Genomic DNA, 21500 nt, shown 5'->3' with positions numbered 1-21500 from the left:
CTTACCTTTTTCTCTAATTACACTTGTAAATATAAGGACTTAGTAAGCACCTCATATCAAACTATGCAGCAAAAATATTTATGTTGGATCTACCAATGTTTCAACATACAATTACAGACAAGTATTTAATTTCATAGGAACAAATAAAACAATTATATAAATTGTTAGTATTTTCAAAGTGTATTTATGTTATTCCTCCTTCAAATAGGATAAGCAAGTAAATAATGAAAGAAACCTATGTCTGAATGTGCTATTCCTTTTGTTTGCTTGGAAGCAAAGTCCATCCTGGGAAGAATGTATCTAATCTCTTGCTGAAAGGCTATTTTTCTTTGATCTTCTGCTATTTATTGCTCTCTTAGATTCTGTGGGTTGGTGAAAGAAATCTTGTCTGATGCAGTTGGCAGTACTTTGGAACTAGAAGGAGAAATAGATGGAGAAACATTGGAGGTATGTCAGTGTTAAAAGATCAAAGAACTCTGAATGATTTTCTGCATTTTCCTTGCACTTTCCTATCAGTACACTGGAAAGACAATAAATAAAGATTTTAATTACTTAATTATATATGAAGTTTCAACTCTTATTTGTGACCAGAGCTACATTCATTTGAAAAAAAACAACTATTTTTAAATGAAATGATCCTGCTAGTACTGTAAACTGTATAAATCCCTAAAGAATTACATTGCTGATTTTATATTTGCACTGCAAACAATCTACAGATAAGAATCATTTGATACCAGGTGGCTCAAGAGGGTAAAGAAAAGATACGGTTGATGTAACTGATGAGTGTGAAAACCCAATTGTGGTCTGTTTGATTTGGATGTCTTTCTGCTTCTGTCCCATTCTACCAATTCCATTATACTTAAAATTAAAGGCAACAACAGTGAGCCTTTGTAGTAACTGAGGCGTCAGAACAAGAATAGATGAACCTTTACTGTACTGTTGCAAGTAATTTCATGCTGTGGGGAGGAAGAATTTTTGCACTACAATTTGCACGTATTGATGACAGATTTTTTTTCCTCAAGTGAAAAGGACGTGATAAGAACGCCTGTTAAGCCCAGCTTAATACATGCATATGTAGTCTTGGCATTTATTATAGAATCAGGGTCTGCTTTGGCTAAGAAAGTGTATAATCTATAGCTGCAGCTTTTACATTGCATATTTATGAACTTAGCTCATGGCATGAAAATCTCAAAACGTCCCAGTCTATTCAGATGTGTAATAATCCCTTGTAGGAAGTGAGTTCACCATAGTTTATGTCTTTTAAAAAAGGAATTAGTAAAAGTCCTTGAGAATGGACGATGGGAAACAATCCTGCATCAGTCAATTAAGTATGAAGAAATGACCAAATTACTGTTAGATTTTTAAGCTACATCATTCTACGAGTATATATCCTGATGTTTTCAGAATCATCACCTTGTACTTACTATCCTAGGTGAGGAAATTAAAAAAGAATTTGTGATACTAAGGGAAAGATAAATTTGCTTAGATTAAGTAGGAGGCTTAATGCCTTCCTGCAATCTGAGATCTTTTTAAATGGAACCACTTGGAAAAAGCACCTTTATATGTGCTTGACAAGCACAGAGAAATCAGAAATTCTTACAATCAATAAAGCAAATATTAATACTTGGGAAAGGGGAAAAATAACCTTGGCATAATTTGGGGGAAAAATGGGCATTTGAGTTAGAATTCCTGTGATAATGTTATTCTGAGATGATGTATATTTTGAATTGCAGTGTTGCTTGAAAGCAGCTACAGTTTAGATATCTGCAACTGACAGACTTGAAAGGAGAGTGTGTTTGGCAGTTCTTTCTGCCTTAGAATATTTGTTTCTGGATATTGATATTGAAGAAGTTTCTATCATTTTTGAAGTTCCTACTGCACTCCACATGGGCTACATTGGATGTCAGACATCCCTAACCCACATTTGTATAGAAGGTCAGCTGTAAGCACTTGTTTACTCCTACATCATGGCACATGCAGAGGATCACATATTCAGATCTTTGGCAATGAGCAGTGATTGATTCAATCTTACTTTGTGCCCGTTGGAAAGTAGCGTTAAACATATATGGTCTCTTAGAACGTCTACCAACTAGTAGTGAACTATAAATCTCATCAATTCTCATGTTTCATGGCACGCAGACTGGAGAAATGCAGTGATTCTTGAGCTGCCTTCGGACTAGACAGTTGCAGATGGGATCAATCTTAATCTTGTCAATCTTAAATGTGACTGCTGTATTCCTTCAGTTTGATGTCATATGATAGCTGTGAAAGCTGGATGCGTTACTAGTGAAGAACTTGACAAGTTTTACATATGGCATTTTGGGTCAGTTGTGCCTATCATTTAACAAGATTATGTTGTAATTGTAAAGTGCTGAAACATGGAAAATGAAATTCTGCTTGAGCCAAGCTAACTCAAGTTTAGCTCCACTGAAAAGAATATGCTGTTAAGATAAATTACAGACAGTTATTCTTTAGCACCTTCCATATAGTGACAGGAAACATCTCATCTTTTCTGAGACGAGAGAGGGAGTTTCCACAACACATGGATAGTGCAATACTAGAACTACAAAGAAAAGTCAGAAGACACTTCACAGGATGTCTGATGCTGGCACACACCTCTGTGTTTATCAGGTGCATCCCCTGCCCCAGCAGCACACTCAGAGCAGGTGCAAGGCCCATGGCCAGGTGGCTCTTGGAGATCTCCAACGAGGAGACTGCACAGCCTCTGGGCTGCTTGTGTCAGTGCTATGTCACCTGCACAGTAAAAAGGGTACTTCCTTCATTTCAAGGTAATAGATCTCAAGTCTATATTCTGTATAAGGTAATAGATGTAGCAGAAGTAGTAGTTATGAATAGAAACACCAGTAGTTGTGGCTTTAAAAAAACAAAAAAGGAACTCACATGAGGCAGCAGAGGACATTATGCAGTTTTCCTATATAGGAAATCTGTGTGGATTTGAGAAGACACATAGAGAGGTCTGTGCAAATCCCGATTATATCTGGAGCTATAAAATTTACCAGTTCCTTTCTTATGTACTTGCAAAAATGCTTTTTTAATACTCTTTATCAACTTCATTTGAAATTGGAATCAACAGTGCTCTGTTTAACCCAGTTAACTTGGGTTAATTTAGTATCTGAGGTGTTTTTTGATTAAGTGTCACTCATCAATAGATTTTTCCACTGGCCTTTCTGTAGGAGTTCTCTCATTAAACCACCACAAGGGACAAGGCCACAGAATAGTGTAAATTAGCATAGCTTTGGTGAAATTTGAACCAGCAGTGTTTTACATAGGTGGTAACCGTGTTTCAATAACAGTGAATACAGCCATTTTATATATACTTAATAATCCTTGTGGAGGCTGAACTAATAATGAGGAGTGTCAGAAGTGAACTTTGCTGTGGCTAAGCTCAAATAAGGTATTAGAAAATTGTTCATCTGAACTGATATAATGAGACTGCCAATTTTATTTATGAAATCTTCGGTTTCATACGTATGGACCATATGTTTACAATATGAAGGCTCTGTCAGCAAATCTCAATCACGCTATCTGAACTGTCTTTTGATAGCACTGTTTCGCTGAGCTTAATTTATCATTGTGTTCCTTTTTTGTATGAATGCATTTGTAAGTTGGTTAGGGAAGATGTTTTGTAAAGCAAATAATGTGGACCTTTTGGAAGTTGCGTAGTGCATGAGGCTGGTGAGTAGATACCATCTGCTCTGCAGTAGTTACTCTGCACTGTACTAATTTGGTACAGTGGTGCAGAACTGCTGTTAAACCTCTCTTTAATTTCAAATGCTATTAATCACAATTCATGTATTGCTTTGTTTGTCTTATTTGTTTGCAGTACGAATATGATTATGATGAGAAGGGTGAAAGAGTAGTTCTAGGAAAAGGTACTTATGGGATAGTATATGCTGGAAGAGACCTTAGCAACCAGGTGCGAATAGCCATCAAAGAAATACCTGAGAGAGACAGCAGGTAAGAGCAAGCTTATTGTTGTATGTATGCATTACTGACAGAACTGCAGTTGTTTGATGAAAACTTGACTCTTCTCAGCAAGTATTTCTATGTGATTGGCTTATAATGTCCCAGTATACTCACTTTCAATTACTGTTTTCTCCTAGTATTCCTCAGCAGCCTTTGGAGAATGAGGACTTTTAATTATTCGGGAATTTATGTGCCTATGTATTTCTGTGTATGTGTGTATGCATATATGTGTGTGTATGTATAAACTTTATAAAAACGCTACCATTTGACAATGTATCTATCTTAAATCCTAGAAAAAGTACTTTGTTTTTAAAGTTGCAGTTGTACCCCATCTATATTCCTTTGAAGGAGGAGAGAAAGGATAAAAAGAGTTTTCGAAGTGAAAGTACTACGCAGAACAAAGCAGATGCATAAATGTGTAAATACGTTATCGGAGGGCATGTTTCTCCTCCTCAGCTCTTCTGAAATCTACCTCTGCTTTTTCTCAGCAGGCAGCCAGTCACTTTCCATTTTGAAGGTCACGGGCAAGATGTTTACTGAGAGTTGGATCAATATCACTATAATCCATTCTGTTTGCAAAATATCATTTAAACATAGCCTAAAGCCTTTTCCCCCATCGTGCGCTACTCCTTGGTTTTTTGTGTGTTTGTTTTTCATAGATATTCTCAACCTCTTCATGAAGAGATAGCACTGCATAAATATTTAAAGCATCGGAATGTTGTCCAATATCTTGGATCCATTTCAGAGGATGGATACATTAAGATTTTTATGGAGCAGGTGCCAGGAGGTTTGTAATATTCTGAGCTTAATCTCTCAAAGAAACTAAAAGCAGTTGGGACCCTGAACTTAGTGAAAGCCAATGGACGTGCACTTGATGTGTTTGTGCACCATATTTGGCTTTTCTGTTGAGACATTCATTACCCGTGGCATTCTTTGCATATGAAGAATGATTTGAAGTATACAGCTCCCAGTCTGCTCTTTCCTTCCTGTAATAATTATAAATGTAGAGAAAATCAGGGAAAAACTATGTAGTATTTGGTGTCAAGTTCTCACACGTTATAAATCAGTAGAGATAAAGCTCTGATCTCCTTTTAGCCTGAGCAGCTAAATAACTGGAGCTTTTAAGATAGCTTCTGTTGAGTGGTGATACAGTTTGAGCAAACTGAATATGAAAAACCTGCTGCTTTCAAACAGTGCTTTTCCTTGACGAATCAAAGACAGAATGGGTCTGCTTCTATTGCTCATAAATTACAGTTTTGTTCCTCTAACCTTTTCCATATTTAAGTCTCTCTCTTCTCCTACTCTAGGTTACACTCCCATCTCCCTTTTGTATATGGCAATAGAAGTCAGGATGAGCGTTGTCAGTTTTGTAACTTGCAAAACTAAAACAGGAAGAAGAAAAATCGGGTTTTCTATGGAAGATCCAGACACAAACGTTCACAGATTAAATAAATGTATCTGGGGCGTTAAAGTTTGGGAAGATTTTTATTTTGAATTCTGGTGACCTTCTGATCAAAGAGCCTTAATTTTTACTTTTTTCTGTTGTTCTGTGTTTAGCTGAGACAATGATACGTGTGACATGCTCATATAATGAATTTAAATCAACACTTCCACTTGTTTTCGTACACTTGTTAAAAGCATCAGCTGCTGCTGCTTACCTGCCTTTTTTTCCCCTATTTGTATTTGCACAGTGGAGTGTGCTATGATTAGTTGCTAATGCCAGGGTGTTATTGAACCAATTCTGTTATTTTTTAACTCTGCAACCAGTGTTAAAAAGAGACCAGCTGTTCAGATTATGCAAGATTCTTTGACCAAACTTCGTTTTAGAAGGCTGTTGATGTAGGCTACAAATCCCTTTAACTGAATTTGTCTGGCATTAAACAGAATGACTGCACCTTGTTTATTATGAACTGAAAAAGACTGTCTTTATTTTGGCTTGTGATTAGAGAATTTGTATAATTTAAAAAAAAAGAGATCAGACATATTGAAGGCAGGGAAATTGTAGATGACTAACCTCTTTCTCTGAACATCCACTAGTTCGTTTCTTTAAGATTTTTTCCATCTTTTCCTTTGGAATTTCCAGGACTAAATCCTACATTTGCAAGGAAATAGTTTTTTTGTTTCCTGTTTTTTTTCTTTTTCCTTTTTTCTCTGAAGTAAATCAGCTTATTTGCCTGTGCATCTGGTTTGCAAAGTATAGTATATTACATAATACAGTGTCATCTGTTGTGGTCTTTATGTCACGAAGGGCTAAATGTTGCTAGTCTTTATCTTAACTTGTTAGACCGTAGTGAGGGAGATACATATAGCCCTATTATAATATTTGTTCTTGTTGTGGAGATGGAAGCAGAGCTGGCAAAAAAGAAATGACCCGTCAGGAACAGTGAGAAATGAGTTGCTTTGACTGAACTAGGAATAATTTGGTTTGATTATAAGTGCTGCATTTCTCCTGTGTTAGGATATTGTGCAAAAGGTTAATATGGCCTTAAATATTTAATATTAATCTTGGGATTTTGTTATCTTGATGTGCTTTCTTCTTAAATCACATAGGCAGCCTCTCGGCTCTTCTGAGGTCTAAGTGGGGGCCAATGAAAGAACCCACAATTAAATTTTACACCAAGCAGATTCTGGAAGGCCTTAAGTATCTCCATGAGAACCAGATTGTACACAGAGATATAAAGGTAAATTTTTCCTCTAGTGTTCTTGTGTCTTTTGCTTTTCATTTTATTTACTTCAGTTAGTTTTACTCTAACCTGAATTTTTAATGGAATTTCATGGAAACTTAAAAATAAAGGAAGGAATACAACAATCCCTTGATGCTTCTGGAGAATTCGTTTGTACAGTTTGTACAAAAACGTTTGTACGTTTGTTACAAAGATAACCACAAATGTGTACAATACAACTTGTATTGAGGCTGGGATTTAGCATCTGCACTTACCTGTTTTCTCCTTTCATCCCATGCCTTCTCTCATCAAAACTACAGGGGGATAACGTGTTGGTGAACACCTATAGTGGCGTGGTAAAGATATCTGATTTTGGTACTTCCAAACGGCTGGCAGGAATCAATCCGTGCACTGAAACGTTTACGGGTAAGACCAAATGAACAGACATTTTTAAGGGTATTGTTAATATAGATTTTTCGTTGTCATCTAGGCTAGACCCATGATAGGTTTAGACGTAGAGCCAAGAGGTTCTTTACATTGATGGGGAAAACAGGATTAGGTTTCTTTTATTCTCTGCAAAACTCTTATAAGTTCCTTTCTAGCACAAAGTAGTAAAAACTTGCAGCATTTGGGGAAAGCATTTAATGAACAACAGCTGAAACTTCAGACTGTAAAATGGCAATATGGTGGCATAATTACTTAATTATTTTATCAATGGAAAAAATAGGTATGTTTTCCTTTGTTGTTTGACCATGTGCATAGACTGATAGCACAGATTGCAAGTCTCACATTGGCCTGCAATTTAAGTATGGAAAAGGGTCCATAGTCATCAGTCATGTGGAACACGGAAGACATAACCTATTTTTAAAGGTTTCCCATGACCTGGTGATGACTTTACATTTCCTCCTCTCTTAGAAAGGAGGCAGTGACCACAAAATCATGAAGATTCTGAAGAGATAAGTAAAAAACAACAAAAAAAAATTTTAGAAGAGTAAGTTGTTAGGAGAGGTTGTGAATTGGAAATTTGACCTCAAATTACCAACCAAATCTGAACAGAGCATTTGTTGTTTGACTCCTGAGATCAGCATCCCAGCAGGTGTAGGCATTTGAAATGAATCTGTTTTCTGCAAATTGTTTATGATTTTAATTAGAATCCAGTTATATTAGGAGTCTTTTTAAGAGAACAAAATATGTCGTTTTTTGTACAACTTGGAATCATAAGTGCAACATTTGAATGCTTATAATGAAGTGCTGCAAGAAAAAATCTCTTTGGTTGCAGCAGATAAGCTTGTAAATGAAGGTATGGCTGAACAGAGCTGGTTGCATCCTGCCTTCTGAAGCATTCCCTTAATGAGTTTCACTGTGTTTTTTAAAGTATTCAACAAATAAATTTTAATTAATTATCTTCCTGAAGTAGCTGGAGGAATGCCCTTCAAATGCATACAGATATCCAGAAAAGAGTATTTTCAGTTTTTGCCATCAGCATCTGTCCTTGTCATTGTTGTTCGATGAGTTGTTATTAGAGATGGTTTAATGGAGAAATAGTATCTGAAGAAATGTCCCCATACAGTAATAAAAAAGGTAAATTTTTCCTTGTGCTCCTCTTCTTTGTTCTCTTGTGTGTTTGCTGTCCTGCTCGTGCCTTAGAGGTATAATTTACCATGACTAGAAATGTTTTACTTAAGTTCTCAGTTTGGATTTAAAATCAGTAGGAAGGGAGCGATTGCCTGGAAGGGCTTAACAATTCTCTTGCTATTTGTTTTGCTTCTTAACTCAGTACATAAACTGCAGATTTTAGGCGTTATGCAATACAATCAGGTGATTCAAAGGTCAGGCTTCTAGTGGCTTAAACATTATATCCATCCATTCAAGACTCTCAGCCTGAGGGCAAAGCTGTGGCTTGAACTGTAGTTCCACAATAGTTTAATGAATGTACTAATATCCAATGCCTTTATCTTCACCAGATATCCTCTATTTTGTTTTTCATAGCTTTACCACAGTGTAGGTTCGTTACATTCTTAATCAGAAAAATGATTTAAAGATACTGTAAAAGACCTGGTAGAAATCTGTGTGGAGAAAGGTACTGTAGTGGTTGAAACACAGAGAATGTTTATAGATTTCCTTTGCTGACGTGGACTGACTTCCTGTAAAGCCCTCTTGTCAGTTGTCTGACAGCATATGATTGGAGACCAGTGATTCCAGGTTGACCATCATTATTCCATTTTTGTACTGTATTTTTTTCTCAGTTTTATAGCTAGTTATTACACTCAGACTGTCTGCAAGCAAACTTCAGGGGCATCCAGTTTTATCTGTTAACAGCCAACTGCAGGGTCTTATTTTGTCGATGTTCTAACTTGAGAAGTTTTAGTAGGTTTTTCTTTTCATATTTTTGGTAACCCTGGTTGTCAGAAATTTCAAACGCATCAAAAAGACTTCATTGAATTGCAATGTATGATGAGCTCCTTGATTTTTGTAGTCACAGTGTAATAATTTTATCTTGATTGCAGTCTCAATTGCCTTTATGTAAAACTTCAGATGAAAAAGAAAAAGAAAATTCTTTATCAACTTACATTTACCAAACCACTTGTATAACCTAACTTTTTGAAATTCCCAGTCACTATAGTGTGCAGAACCAATACTTCTTTTTGGTTATTCCTTGGTGGTACTGTTACAATTCCATTATTTTTACAGGACTTTATTCTTTGTTTAAAACAAAACAAAACAAAAAGAAAAAAAACAAAGACCACTTTCACCTGCTTGCTAGGTTATTCTGTTTAAAATAAATAAATAAATAAATAAAAATAAAAAAGGCAACAAAATACCTGAGCAGGATAATGGCTTTGACAACTGTTCATAGAGGTTTTTTTTTATTTGGGATGTTACGTTATTTACCCTGTGTAATTTTCACGCCTTCTCATCACCATTACAGGTGTTTCTTGCAGATGTTGGATTTCTTTTTAAGCTACTGTTAAGTCCTTGTTGGCTGATTCTTGATGGTTTAATCTTGTTAAATCTTGCTTTGATTTGGACTCCTGCTTTGAAATGGAGAAGTGTTCCCAGGAACAAACAATCTGAAAGGAAAAACAGATTGCTCCTACATTGAAATAGAGATTTGAGAACTGTCAGTATGAAAAGAACTATTAAAGAAAAAATTTCTAATAGTTATTATCCTAAACATATCTATCATTTAGTTTGTGTATTACAGTGAATCTTAGTCTGCTAATGGTGAAGGACTGACGAAAATATGTTGTGACAAAGAAGTATGCTTGTCCCTTCTGCTTGCTCGGTTCCTTCACTTCCCTACTTGTAACACCTGTACCCACCAAACCATTTTGCTTTGCACTCTCAGCACTCCTCTTCTACTTTGCGGTCTAGAACTGTATTTTTTCCCCATGAGCTTCTTCTAGCTTTCTTCTCACTACCAGTAGACATCTTACCCTTTAGAATCTCATCTTCAGATCTTCTGTCTTTATCAGCAGAGGCATTTTGGCCTCTCCTTGAACTGCTCATTTCTTTGTTACAGGTGCTGTCCTTCACCCATGTTCTCATTATTCAAGTAAACATGAAAAATCATTCTCATAACAATATTTGTTACTGATGTTTTTCATGACCTCCTGTCTGCATAATCTTTACAATTTAGTGCCTGCAAAAAATATTTCATGTGATTTCATGTTCTAGGGAAGCATTTTGATTGTTGAGTATATTTTTAGCAGTTTAAAGCCTTGTATAAGAAAGAGGAAAGAGTTTATAGGAAAGATCCTGAAATGTAACTTTCTGTCTACTTTTCACTGCCAGTACTGGAAATCAAATCTTTTGGCTGTATGGGCTGCATTTGTCAATTTTTGTTGGATCGTTTAGTAGTGTGTTTATTCAATTTAGTAAAAATGAAGAATATGCACAAAACTTGACAAAACCTTTTGTCCTGACCAGGCACGTTGCAGTACATGGCTCCAGAAATCATTGACAAGGGACCACGAGGATATGGTGCACCAGCTGATATCTGGTCGCTAGGCTGTACCATGATTGAAATGGCAACAGGAAAGCCTCCATTTCATGAGCTAGGAGAGCCTCAAGCAGCAATGTTTAAAGTAAGTACATGGATTTTTACTATCTACTTGATGAATTTTCGAATTCTAATTTAATTTTTAAAATACGAATTCAGTTGGTAGTAACCTCTTGTTATATGGATTATTTTGTGCAAAGCCACAGTCCCATCTGTATTCTTAATTCTGACTGAAGTACTCTCTTCTGCTCGAAGTTATACTGCTCTAGTGAGCAGTAATTTATTTTTGTGCTGGTAATAGATCATGACTCAGAGCAGCAACCTCAGAAATGAGTAAAAATATATGAAAACTAATATTCTCTGCCTTCTGTATTCTTCTGCTCTTGATTTCCCTATTGGCAACCAGAGTCTCCATGATGACAGCAAATTTCTTAGTGCTCCTATAAGTCTTATTTTTTTTAAGCCTTCCTCCAAGAGGATGTTTGCTTTCTCTTTCAAAGGCTCAGTCTTTGCAAGATAATAAGAAGGTATTGTAGAGGAGGGAGTCCAGAGCTTCTGGTATGTACTGAGGAACCCCTGCATCCTAAATCCTCTCAATCAAAGCTACCTCCTTGGTGAATTGTTGTCTCTACTACTTCATTTTTTTTTTATTTTTTTTTTAAAGCGTATCTGTATGTTAGTGGTGGGTTGATGGTTGGACTTGAGGTTTTTTCCAAACTTAGTGATTCTGTGATTTGACACCTATGTGAATAAACACTTGAAAATGCTCCAGAAAGTTTTGATAATAAATGTGCTTGAAAAACTCTAAAATGAATACTGTTAAATGGCTTCTTCTGGTATGTTGTTGAAAGTCACAATGTGAGCATTGGTGTAATTCTTACTGCAGCCATGTCAAAATAAAAAATAATTGTCAGTACATGTAGTGAACTGGGCTGCAATTCACCGTGCTTTGTACTAGGCTTGTGAGTTGTCCCATGCCCCACAGCTAAAAGGCAAAGAAAAAGGAGGCTATGGTTTTTGATATTGTTTCAACTGTACAATGGACTGTCCTGGCTTTTGTTTAGTGTTGAGGGGTATAACCCTGCACTATGGTGCCATCAGCTTGTGACGCTGTCCCAGTTAAGCCAGCTGGGTGAGCCTGTCTCCAAGAGCACTCCAAGGAGTGGGCTGACCATGAGTTGGGCATTCTGAGAGGAGTGGTCACAGCCCAGTGAGCTGTTGGCTGTCGTCTCTCTGCCTAAAGCAGAAGTGATTGGTGATATGGCATTGCCATATTGGTATTTATAAAGAACTGTCCAGGGTTACAAATCAGATAAATATGCTTCAACAGAATAGGTTGCTGTTCTGATATTGTATCTCCCCAATGGCAGACAACATAAATACATTGTGATTACATTTTGATTTATTTATTAAATACGTTAATGTAATTGCAGAGGTTAGCAAGTTGCATACACTGAAATAAAGTTGCCTTCGATTTTGCTCAATGCTGAGGTTTGAACGTGTTTAGCATACTGATTTGGAAGGCATAATGCATTATTAGCATTTTATCTTCTGCACTGTCATTCAAACACAGGCACCGCTGCTCAGCACTTCTAGCTTCAGCTTTTTTGAAGACTTATTGCTGCTGTTAAGTGCGTAATGGTGCCAAAGTATGTTAATGCAGCTCTATAATGAGATTATTTAAATAACTATTCATTTTATCAAGCTGCTGGCACCTGCTTAGCTGCTGGGCTACTATCATCCCTTGTGTCACTGTCTTTCTGCTTGGTCACCAGAGCGAGTTGTGTATAATGGTGCTGAGTCTGCAAGACAGACACACATTACACAGCTCTGATGTCAAGATGTTTAATGCCAGATCAGCATTGAAGAGTAAGAGGGCAGTGAATTAGATGGAACAATCACAAGGGAGCAACTTGAAGTAGTGCATTTGTCATTACTTAAATTTTGGGGGGACTATCTCTGCAAACCTTTGGCCGTCAGATTTTCAGTTCCCTGACACTGAAAGGCTATGGAAGACATCTGACCCGAGTGCTGGGAGTGGTGAGAAAGTCAAGGTCGTGAGCATTGGTGCAAGGAAATTTGGCAGCAGTAGGAACAGAACAGGTGCAGGCCCCAGGCAGTGAGGCAGTCGTGTTGGAGGAGGAAGTCATTCCCGATCCTGAGCACTGATGTGCTGCAGGATGTCAGCTGCTGAGAGAGATGGGGTGCACTACTCCAGGAGGGATTTGTGGTAGTATGAGAAACAGCATTTGAAGCCCTTGGGATGATGTCCAGATCTTGAGACTGTCTGAAGGTAGGTGTTTAGACACATCTTTACCTTGATGTCTGTGTAGCACAGTGGATATTCAAGCCACATTTGCAGAGCAGTAAAACAGGATCAGAACCTCACTGTCGCTTCACTGCTTTGCGTTGGCATCTGGCTTGCTGCTTTTCCACTTCGAAGATATCATCTGTGAGAGTGTGCCGGCTCAAGCAAAGAAAACTTTGGCCCATGCTCTCCTTGCCACCTGGTTAAAATAATTTGTGTTTGTATTTTACTTGCAGGTTGGGATGTTTAAGATTCATCCTGAAATTCCAGAATCGTTATCTGCTGAAGCAAAAGCCTTTATTTTGCTTTGTTTTGAACCTGATCCCTGTAAGCGTGCTACAGCGTCTGATTTGCTCAGAGATTCTTTCCTGAAACAAGTCAACAAGGGCAAGAAAAGCAGAATCGCATTCAAGCCTTCAGGTATCAGCCAAATGCAGGTCAACATCATTAGTAAGGGTTATGTAAAAGGTTGTGGTCATTAAGCACTTCCTTTTATTTGTGCCAAGAAATCAGCAGGAACTCAACAGCTGAAAGTATGTCTTATTTGTAATTAGACATGTTTAAATTTAACAATTTCCTCAAAATATGATGTCTTGCTTATTTTGTGTACTGCGTAATTACCTCCCAACCACATTCTACCTTCTCCCACAAATAAATTACCAATTTATAAGATGTTTAAATTAAAAAAATGATATTCTGTAAAGACTCCAAAGCTGTTCTGCATTTTAGATTCATAGTTCTGTACAGCTCAGAGGTCTGGGCTTCATAGAGCTGGTCCTTGGCACCTGGAAATGGGTCTGTCAGGTCTTTCTGTTGACATTTGGTCAGCATTGTCCAACCTGATACAGAACTTGAAAATTTGGCTCTGTTTGCTGAAGGGGGTTGTTTAGATTTATCCACCTAGTGTGCTTCCTCCTTCTTCCCCAGTGTATCAGCCACGTTCTCAGTGAGAAGAGAAACAACTGTAAGTATAGACTTATCAAATAAATTAGTGTTTGAGGGATCTGTCCATTTAAAAAATAAGAAAATCCAGTGATCTTACTTCTTGTGTCTGCACATAGACATGCTCAGGTTTCCGGTGCAAACTGAATTGCTTCTCTTTTTGATCATTTTTCCCCATGGCAGAGAACTTTTGAAAGAAGAGGAATGGAATTCTAAAAGGGGCATGAGGGAGAGCTAGAAATTAATTTATTACATCTGGCTGAGCTGTTTTCAGAAAGGAAGTGGGCGTCTCTGTCCTGAGAGGCAGTGGGAGAAGAGAATTGCAGTCCCTGAAGCCAGACTGGGTTAGCGGGGAGAGCTGGGCTCTGATGGTGGGGCTCTTTGGGATAACCCAAGGAGCTGCTGCTGCAGGAGAGCACTGGGAGCAGCAGGAAGCAAGCTCAGTGTTGGCCATGGCAATGAGCATAGCAGACAAATGATACAAACACTGCATCCTGTTTGAGAGGAGGAAAGGCAGCAGCTGCAACTGAATGTGTGCATGGCTGCCCTGGAGCCAGAGAGAGCTGTGTTGGCTGCAACAGCCATCTCTATGGGGAGCTGTGGGCATGAAGCAGGCCATGGCCCTGCAGCTGCAACAGTTCATTTCATCTTCTCACCTTTTTCCTCAGTACCCATTTCCTGTCTTTTCCCACGTCTTTCCATCCTATCTGTCTTTTTTTTTTTTTTCCTTTTCTTTCTGATAATAGAAGTAGCTCACATCAGATCTCAGCCTTGTACCCCTGGGACAGCAACTTTCAATTTTCTGTGCTGCTGAGAAGCCTTGAGCTCATTCTCACAGTTTGACATGCCTTGTTTCATCTCTGTGACTGTTTAACCTCAGCCATTTGAACATCTTTCATGCACTATGGAGGACATCAGAGCTGTCTGAAGAACTTCCAGCTTCCTTCCTCCCCCTCTACTTCATTGCTTTCCTTCACCATCTGTAGTGACAAACATAAAAACTTTTGTGATATTTTAGCTTTGTGCATGTGCAGACTCTGAGAGGCAGGACTTCTTTGGCTTTCCTATCACACAGATGCACAGTGGCAATCAGGATTACAGCAAGCTCTTTGTAGGTTACTTTTTTTCTTCTTTCAAGATTAATTGGAATGGACAAGAGCTTTCCTTTAGGCTGAACCTTAGAGAGGGAATCCTTATTGAGGGCAGAGGGAGATGCAGATGAGGATGATGCCACGGATGTTGGAGTGGGAGCAGAGAAATGGAGTCACAGAATCATTAAGGTTGAAAAAGACCTCTAAGATCATGTAGTCCAACCACAAACCCATCACCATGATGCCCACCACGTCCCTCAGTGCCACAGAAGTTTCCCAGTGAGGCAGGAGGGGCTGGGCTGGGGGGTGCTCCCTGCTGGGATCCAGCTATGTTGGTGATTGGCCCTGTGCATCCAAGACAGGCTCCTCAAACAGCTGTATGCCACTGGTAGCCCTTTGTGAGAACAGCAACACAGGGGAGTGCGCATCTGCATACAAGAGTACCAAAATGGCATTCCTTTTTCTTCTTTTAAGCACTAAGAAGCTCTTCCTGCTTCTGTCTGCTTCATGTTCTGTGTTGTCTTGCTCACAGATTACAATCGGAACGCATCCCTCCCACTGCCAATCCACGGAGAACAGGCTGGCAGCAGCAGCAGCGAGCACGGCTCTGTTTCTCCAGACTCTGATGTACAGCATGATGTGTTTTTTGAGAGGCCGAAGAGATCCATTTCAGAGATTCAGACAAGGCATCCCATTGCCCATTTATTGAGGTAAAATGGTTGCTTTTCATTTGACACTTGTGAGGGCTGTGTGGATTTAATTCATGGTTTATTCTATTTGGGGGCATTTATTTCATGTGATAACTAGTGAAGCAGGTGTGTTAAATAGTGAGGCAGTTTGCAGGCAAGATACCAGTTAATTTAAGCATTATTTAACTAATGAACAGTTATTCTTTCTCTTTAAAGATTCCGTGTATTTATGTACCTTTTTTCCCCAGTGAATAAATGTTGGTCTCCCATTGAGTGATTCAGCAGTAGATGAGCCCCCTTCCAAGTACTCTCAAGAGAACATGAGAAAAGGATAGCAGACAGCTTTGCTGATCAGAGAGCACAAACCAATGCTTTCAAATGAGTGTTCTATAGTACGGGACCAGAAAACATAAACAGCAATCTCAGCCCAAAATTCTCAGCTTTCCTCCCCAAAACTGAGCCAGTGCTGGCTGATGATGGTGTCATTTCTCAGTAGAGTGACATCAGTGTTGTGCCACCACTGAGGTTTTCATCAGCTGAGGATACGAGTCCTCCTCTCTCTCAATCGGTGTTTAGCAGTGTGATCAATGTCCTGCTATAGTTTAACTCACTTTTGCACCTACCAATTTCCCCTGCTCCCTGCTGACAGAGCTGCCATGTGGGCAATTCTGAAGTCTCTTTTTTGTGGCCATGTTGCTGATGCAGTGTGCCTGATGAGGGCCTGGCCCTGGAGGACAGAAGTTTCTCTCCTTCCAGTGAGGATAAGGATTGTGGTCTGTTCCTGCTACGGAAGGACAGCGAACGCCGGGCAATTCTATATAAAATTCTCAAGGAAGAACAGAATAAAGTTGCTTCAAATTTGCAGGACTGTATTGCACAGGTAATTTCATTTCAGCTCTTCTGTTCCTGCTTCAAAAGGAGAATGACAAGCCAAGTAGCCAGCATCACTCCTTTCCAAAAAACTAATAAATGAAGATGCCAACAGCGGTAAATTGATAGGACTTTACGTTTCTGTAGCCCAGATTCACAGTGACACTTGCATTTGATGGTGTGTGAACTTCAGGGGGTTGAGCTGTTCCTACTGAATACCTTTGTGTTTAACTTTTGCTGTAGTCTGAGTGGGTACCAGACATCACCTTTTGTGTGCTTCTGGGCTCCTGCTCTTCGGGCAGCTGTTGGTTGTTAGAGAACTGAGATTGGTGAGATGTGATTTTGGTGATTTTCTTTTCTTTTTTGGTGGTTTTTTTTTTTTTTAAGGACAAAATTATGAAATAGTTCACAGCCTTAACAGAGTCTAAAATGCGTATGTGACATCTCATCTCAAAAAATATTTTCCAGGATAAAGAAGGATTATTTAGTAAAGCACATCCTACCTCAGTCCCCAGCTGTTCTGTAGCATTACTTTAATCATCTTTCAATTATTTCTATAATACTTGCCCTTTTCCTTGTAATTACACAGGTGGCTGTTCTTACATGTACTGAAATGGCTTTAACTGTAGGGGGTATGGTCTGCAAATCAGAGAATGAACATTTGTGAGCTGTTGCTGTGTAATTGTAGAGCTTTTTCTGACTTACAATAGGTGGGTGCATAAACATCAGGATTATACAATGTCTACGCAATTGCTTGGAAGTCCAGAGTTAGCTTATTGTAGGGACACATCTACGAACACTTGGGTCTCTTACCAGCTCACTCTGCTGCTTTTATGGAGGAAAGCTGCCCTCTACAGTATGTTGGACAAATGTGTAAATATTATCTTGAACCTCTCTTTGTGACAGCCACGATAGCAGCAGGTGTGATTCATCAGGAATTACTGATTAAAAAAAACATAGACAAAGGGAGAAAATCAAGACTTTGCAGAATCAAAAGTTCTGTGGTGTCTGCTTAGGTGTGAAACATACAGGTGCAAACCTAGATGCTACAAAAAAATTGTAACCTAGACACAAATACTACTAATTAGATACGACATTGGGATTTACTTGATAGGCTTTCGTTATCTTTTCCCCAGAGCTCTGAAGAACTGCAGCTTTCAATGGCCCACATCAAGCAAATTATTGGGATTTTAAGGGACTTCATACACTCTCCTGAGCACAGAGTGATGGCTTCTACCATATCCAAATTGAAAATGGATCTGGATTTTGACAGCACTTCCATCAATCAGATTCATCTGGTGCTGTTTGGATTTCAGGATGCGGTGAGTTCCTTGCCTGGCTCAGAAGGAGAGGAATTCTTCTTGGACAGACCTTTCAGTGCAAGGGCTTGTTGCCTCCCACTCTTCCTCACCTCACCCCCTGTTCCTGTTCTTGCTGAACAGCCATCAGAAAAGCTGCAGAGGGGCACATGGAGCTGAAGCCCTAATGGGTTGTAGCCTCAGCTTCAGTGACATGGGTGCTCCCATCCTGGCCATGAAGCTGAGCAGGGCTGAAGGGCTGCCTATGGGCTACCAGCAAGCTCTAAAGTTTGCTCTGCATCCTGCATTTGCTTTCTATTCACCTCCCATTGTATGGTACAGGGACATGAATGTCACGGTCTGGTTTGAGAGCTCTAGACTAAAACTGTCAAATTAGTTGTTTAGCCTTTCAAAAGTTGGGAGGGCTTTGGTGATTCTTACACTGAAAACTTCAACTTATTATTGAAAAACAAGATTTTGTTTCCTAAGATGCAAGTAAATATTGTTTGTTGCAACTTACTTTTACTTGCTCATATATCTGCAGGTTAACAAAGTGTTAAGAAATCATTTAATAAGGCCCCACTGGATGTTTGCAATGGATAATATAATTCGCCGTGCAGTCCAAGCAGCAGTCACCATTCTTATTCCAGGTAAAACAATCCAGTTGTTAACAAACTAACAGGAAAAGCTGATTGTGCATTTGTGTAGCAAATAGAACAGGCTTCAGTGTACTCCACCAGCATGTCATTACCCACATCCCCTGTGCTACTACATCAAAGGTATGGGATCAGAAAGAAGCATCGATTGTGAGGATTAATGCCACAGTTGCAGTACCAAAGCACACAATGGGTACCAGTGGTTCTACATCACCAGTCTGGTCCAAAGATGAAGCTTAGTCCAAGCTGGACCATTTGTAGTCGGAAAGAAAATGACTTTATACATTTGAATAGACATTTAGATAATATCCAAATGGTCAGTGTTGCTTGTCTGGTCTGGTTATGTGTTCTGGCAAATGACTGCTCAGCTCTGGAACTGGTGCAGTGGCAGTGCATTTACATGAGGAGAAATAGTCTTGGTCTATAGATGGGTAGGTAGTGGGAACAAGCGCCACCATCACCAAAAGGGAGGAGGTTAAAAGATGGTGGCCTGTCCAGGAGTAAGGCTTATCTGGAACTCCGAGCAGTTTTGTAACTCTGAAGTGCCAAACACCATTTCCAGTATGAGAATGTTCTGAACTTACTGATAGTGAGCCCTTTCAGTCCAAATGTGCTGTGGCACTCCTTTTAGCACTGATGTTGTAACATCCATGGTCCAGCTAATAAGGCTTTCCCTAGTCCTTTGTGCATCATGAAACAAGGCCTCAGCCTGAGCTGAGGCTCCTTCACCTGCAGTAGCAAAGAGCAAACTGCACTACCCCATGGAGATAAACCAGTCCAAATAAAATCTTACGATGTTTTGTTTTATCAGAACTTCGTGCTCACTTTGAGCCAGCATCAGAAACTGAGGGTGGCGACAAAGATTGCGATGAAGTGGAAGAGAGTTTCCGGCCCTCTGAACAAAATGGGATAGAGGATGCTGCTGTCACATCAGGAGTTAGCACCCTCAGTTCCGCGGTGTCACACGAGGCTCAGCAGCAGCTTAGCCTGGAATTGGGCAGACTAAAACAAGAGACCATAAGGTAACCCGTACACAACCATACACAAACACTATGTGTTTATTTCTAGGGCCTTTAAAAAGCTCTCAGACATGCTTCCTGCACTGACATGTACCTACCTGGTGACAAAGCACACCTGACAGCAACACAAATGGATTCAGAGGGTTCTGGCAGCACCACTATGACAACTCAACAGCTTTCAGTACAGCTTTCATTTCTGTCAATTCAGTTTTTGTGTTGCAGTGTGTCCTGGTGGATTTCTACTGTTAAGTAATGATGCCTGTGTAACATTGTTTGTTTCTTCCCTATTGCCTTAGATGTCACCTCACCTAGTAACACCATCAGAGATGTTCTTGCAAGTTTTATGAAAATGGGGCAGTAGATACCAGAGGGACAATGTTCCTTCTTTCTCCTGCAGGGGATGGCCAGAATAGCTCATGAGATGTGGCAGGCTCATTAATGAGTGTACGCAGAGCTCATCAAAGCCCCTTTCCTACTATATGAGTTATATTTGTATGTTGCTGCTGATACATCTTCTGTATGGATGCGAAGTAAATCACCACAGCGTTACACTGCCTTGCAGTAAATTATAAAGAAAGATAGAAACTCTGCCCAGAGAAACTGCTGAACACCAGGAAAAGAATTTACATCATATTTACTAAATTCTGCTGTAAAGATGAGGGCCTTAAAGAGCTACCACCAAGCTGAGAGTCAGGCAACAAAAAAGGAATCTTAAGATTTTTAGGCCATAAAGATATGTTACTTAAGAGCATCAAGTATCCCTTGTGTCAAGTCCCGTGGCAGTTGTTAAAAAATGTGGGGTTTTTTTTCAGTTAGATTTATTCTCAGTATGGTGGCTGTTTATCTCTCTTGTATGCTAACAGGCTTTTGGAAAAACTCGTTCAAAAGGAGAAGGAGTATCAGACACTCTTACAACGATCTTTGGAGCAAAAAACGCAGGAACTGCACTTGCTTCAATTAAGACTTAAACCCGGAGGTATGAGAAGATACTGAGTGAGTGCTTTGACAGTATGTATGTCCAAGTTCATGGGTTTGGTTAAAGCGTGATTTGGAGCTTGTATTTGAAGCTTAGTTTCAAAACGACCACTTTTTTCCTAGTTTTGAGGTGTAATGACTTCTTATTATTTTTTCTGTTAAAGACTGGCAGTGGCCTGCATCAGCTTTAAAAGAGAATGCAGACCCAGAGCTCACAAACTGGCTGAAACAACAAGGTGCAGATCCGGATACCATTAGAAGGGTAAATATATGTACATACCTTTAAAAAAAAAAAAAAAAAAAAAAAAAAAGTCAGCCCTTATTAGCAGTTGGGTTTCAAAGGAGGAATACTTATTTACTTAAGAACAAATTTCCCTTTCAGTTTGCTGAAGAGGATTATACACTGAGTACTGTCCTTAATGACATCACTAAGGATGATTTGCGATGCCTTCAACTGCGGTAAGGAACTACATCTTAGGTCACTGCTGAGAGCTTAATTAATAAGAAAGGGGGGGAGGGGTAGATGTTATGATATTCTTATAGGCCTATTAATTCACTCTGGTCTTCTGTTAACGTATGAACACTGACTGCCACACTATAACAACATAACATAAACTATACAGTAAGTTATAACATGCCCTCAAACTTTTTGTATTTACCACAACTGAGGACTGTTTCTCTGCCATTCAGCACCAAATGGTCATACAGGCACGAGGAATTTACTTATCTTTTCTCCCTGTTTCATTGTCATTCTTAATCTCTGGCTGATGTGGAAGAAATTGTTTGGCCATAAGCTTGAACAGCCCCAGTTCCTTCAGTCTCTCCTCATAGGGTGTATTCTCCAAGCCCTTCACAAGCCTTGTTGCCCTTCTTTGGTCCTGCTCCAGCACCTCTATGTCCCTTCTGTACTGAGGTGCCCAAAACCAAACACAGTGCTCGAGGCGAGGCCTCACCAGTGCCGAGTACAGGGCCAGGATGACTTCCCTAGTCCTGCTCACC

The 21500-nt window shown here is 39.3% G+C and overlaps 1 protein-coding gene across 4 annotated transcripts in view; it reads left to right on the top strand.

Moving 5' to 3' along the window:
• Positions 1-21500, top strand: part of MAP3K15 (mitogen-activated protein kinase kinase kinase 15) — a 74637-nt gene that overhangs the window by 51981 nt on the left and 1156 nt on the right. The window contains exons 14-28 of one of the 4 annotated variants that reach the window (XM_052673977.1): positions 360-447; positions 3845-3978; positions 4647-4774; positions 6538-6668; positions 6971-7076; positions 10581-10738; positions 13198-13381; positions 15527-15704; positions 16440-16563; positions 17690-17875; positions 18396-18501; positions 19319-19529; positions 20390-20502; positions 20666-20763; positions 20884-20960. In XM_052673977.1, coding sequence (XP_052529937.1) covers positions 360-447; positions 3845-3978; positions 4647-4774; positions 6538-6668; positions 6971-7076; positions 10581-10738; positions 13198-13381; positions 15527-15704; positions 16440-16563; positions 17690-17875; positions 18396-18501; positions 19319-19529; positions 20390-20502; positions 20666-20763; positions 20884-20960 — 2022 coding nt within the window. Of the gene's footprint in view, positions 1-359; positions 448-3844; positions 3979-4646; positions 4775-6537; positions 6669-6970; positions 7077-10580; positions 10739-13197; positions 13382-15526; positions 15705-16332; positions 16564-17142; positions 17264-17689; positions 17876-18395; positions 18502-19318; positions 19530-20389; positions 20503-20665; positions 20764-20883; positions 20961-21500 lie in introns of those variants that run through there. The other 3 variants (XM_052673976.1, XR_008204371.1, XM_052673978.1) reach the window with 3 other exon arrangements.

Source organism: Tympanuchus pallidicinctus, unplaced genomic scaffold, assembly GCF_026119805.1.
Source record: "Tympanuchus pallidicinctus isolate F22 unplaced genomic scaffold, pur_lepc_1.0 scaffold14, whole genome shotgun sequence".
Taxonomy (NCBI): domain Eukaryota; kingdom Metazoa; phylum Chordata; class Aves; order Galliformes; family Phasianidae; genus Tympanuchus; species Tympanuchus pallidicinctus.
This window is presented reverse-complemented; position numbering and strand designations above follow the sequence as displayed.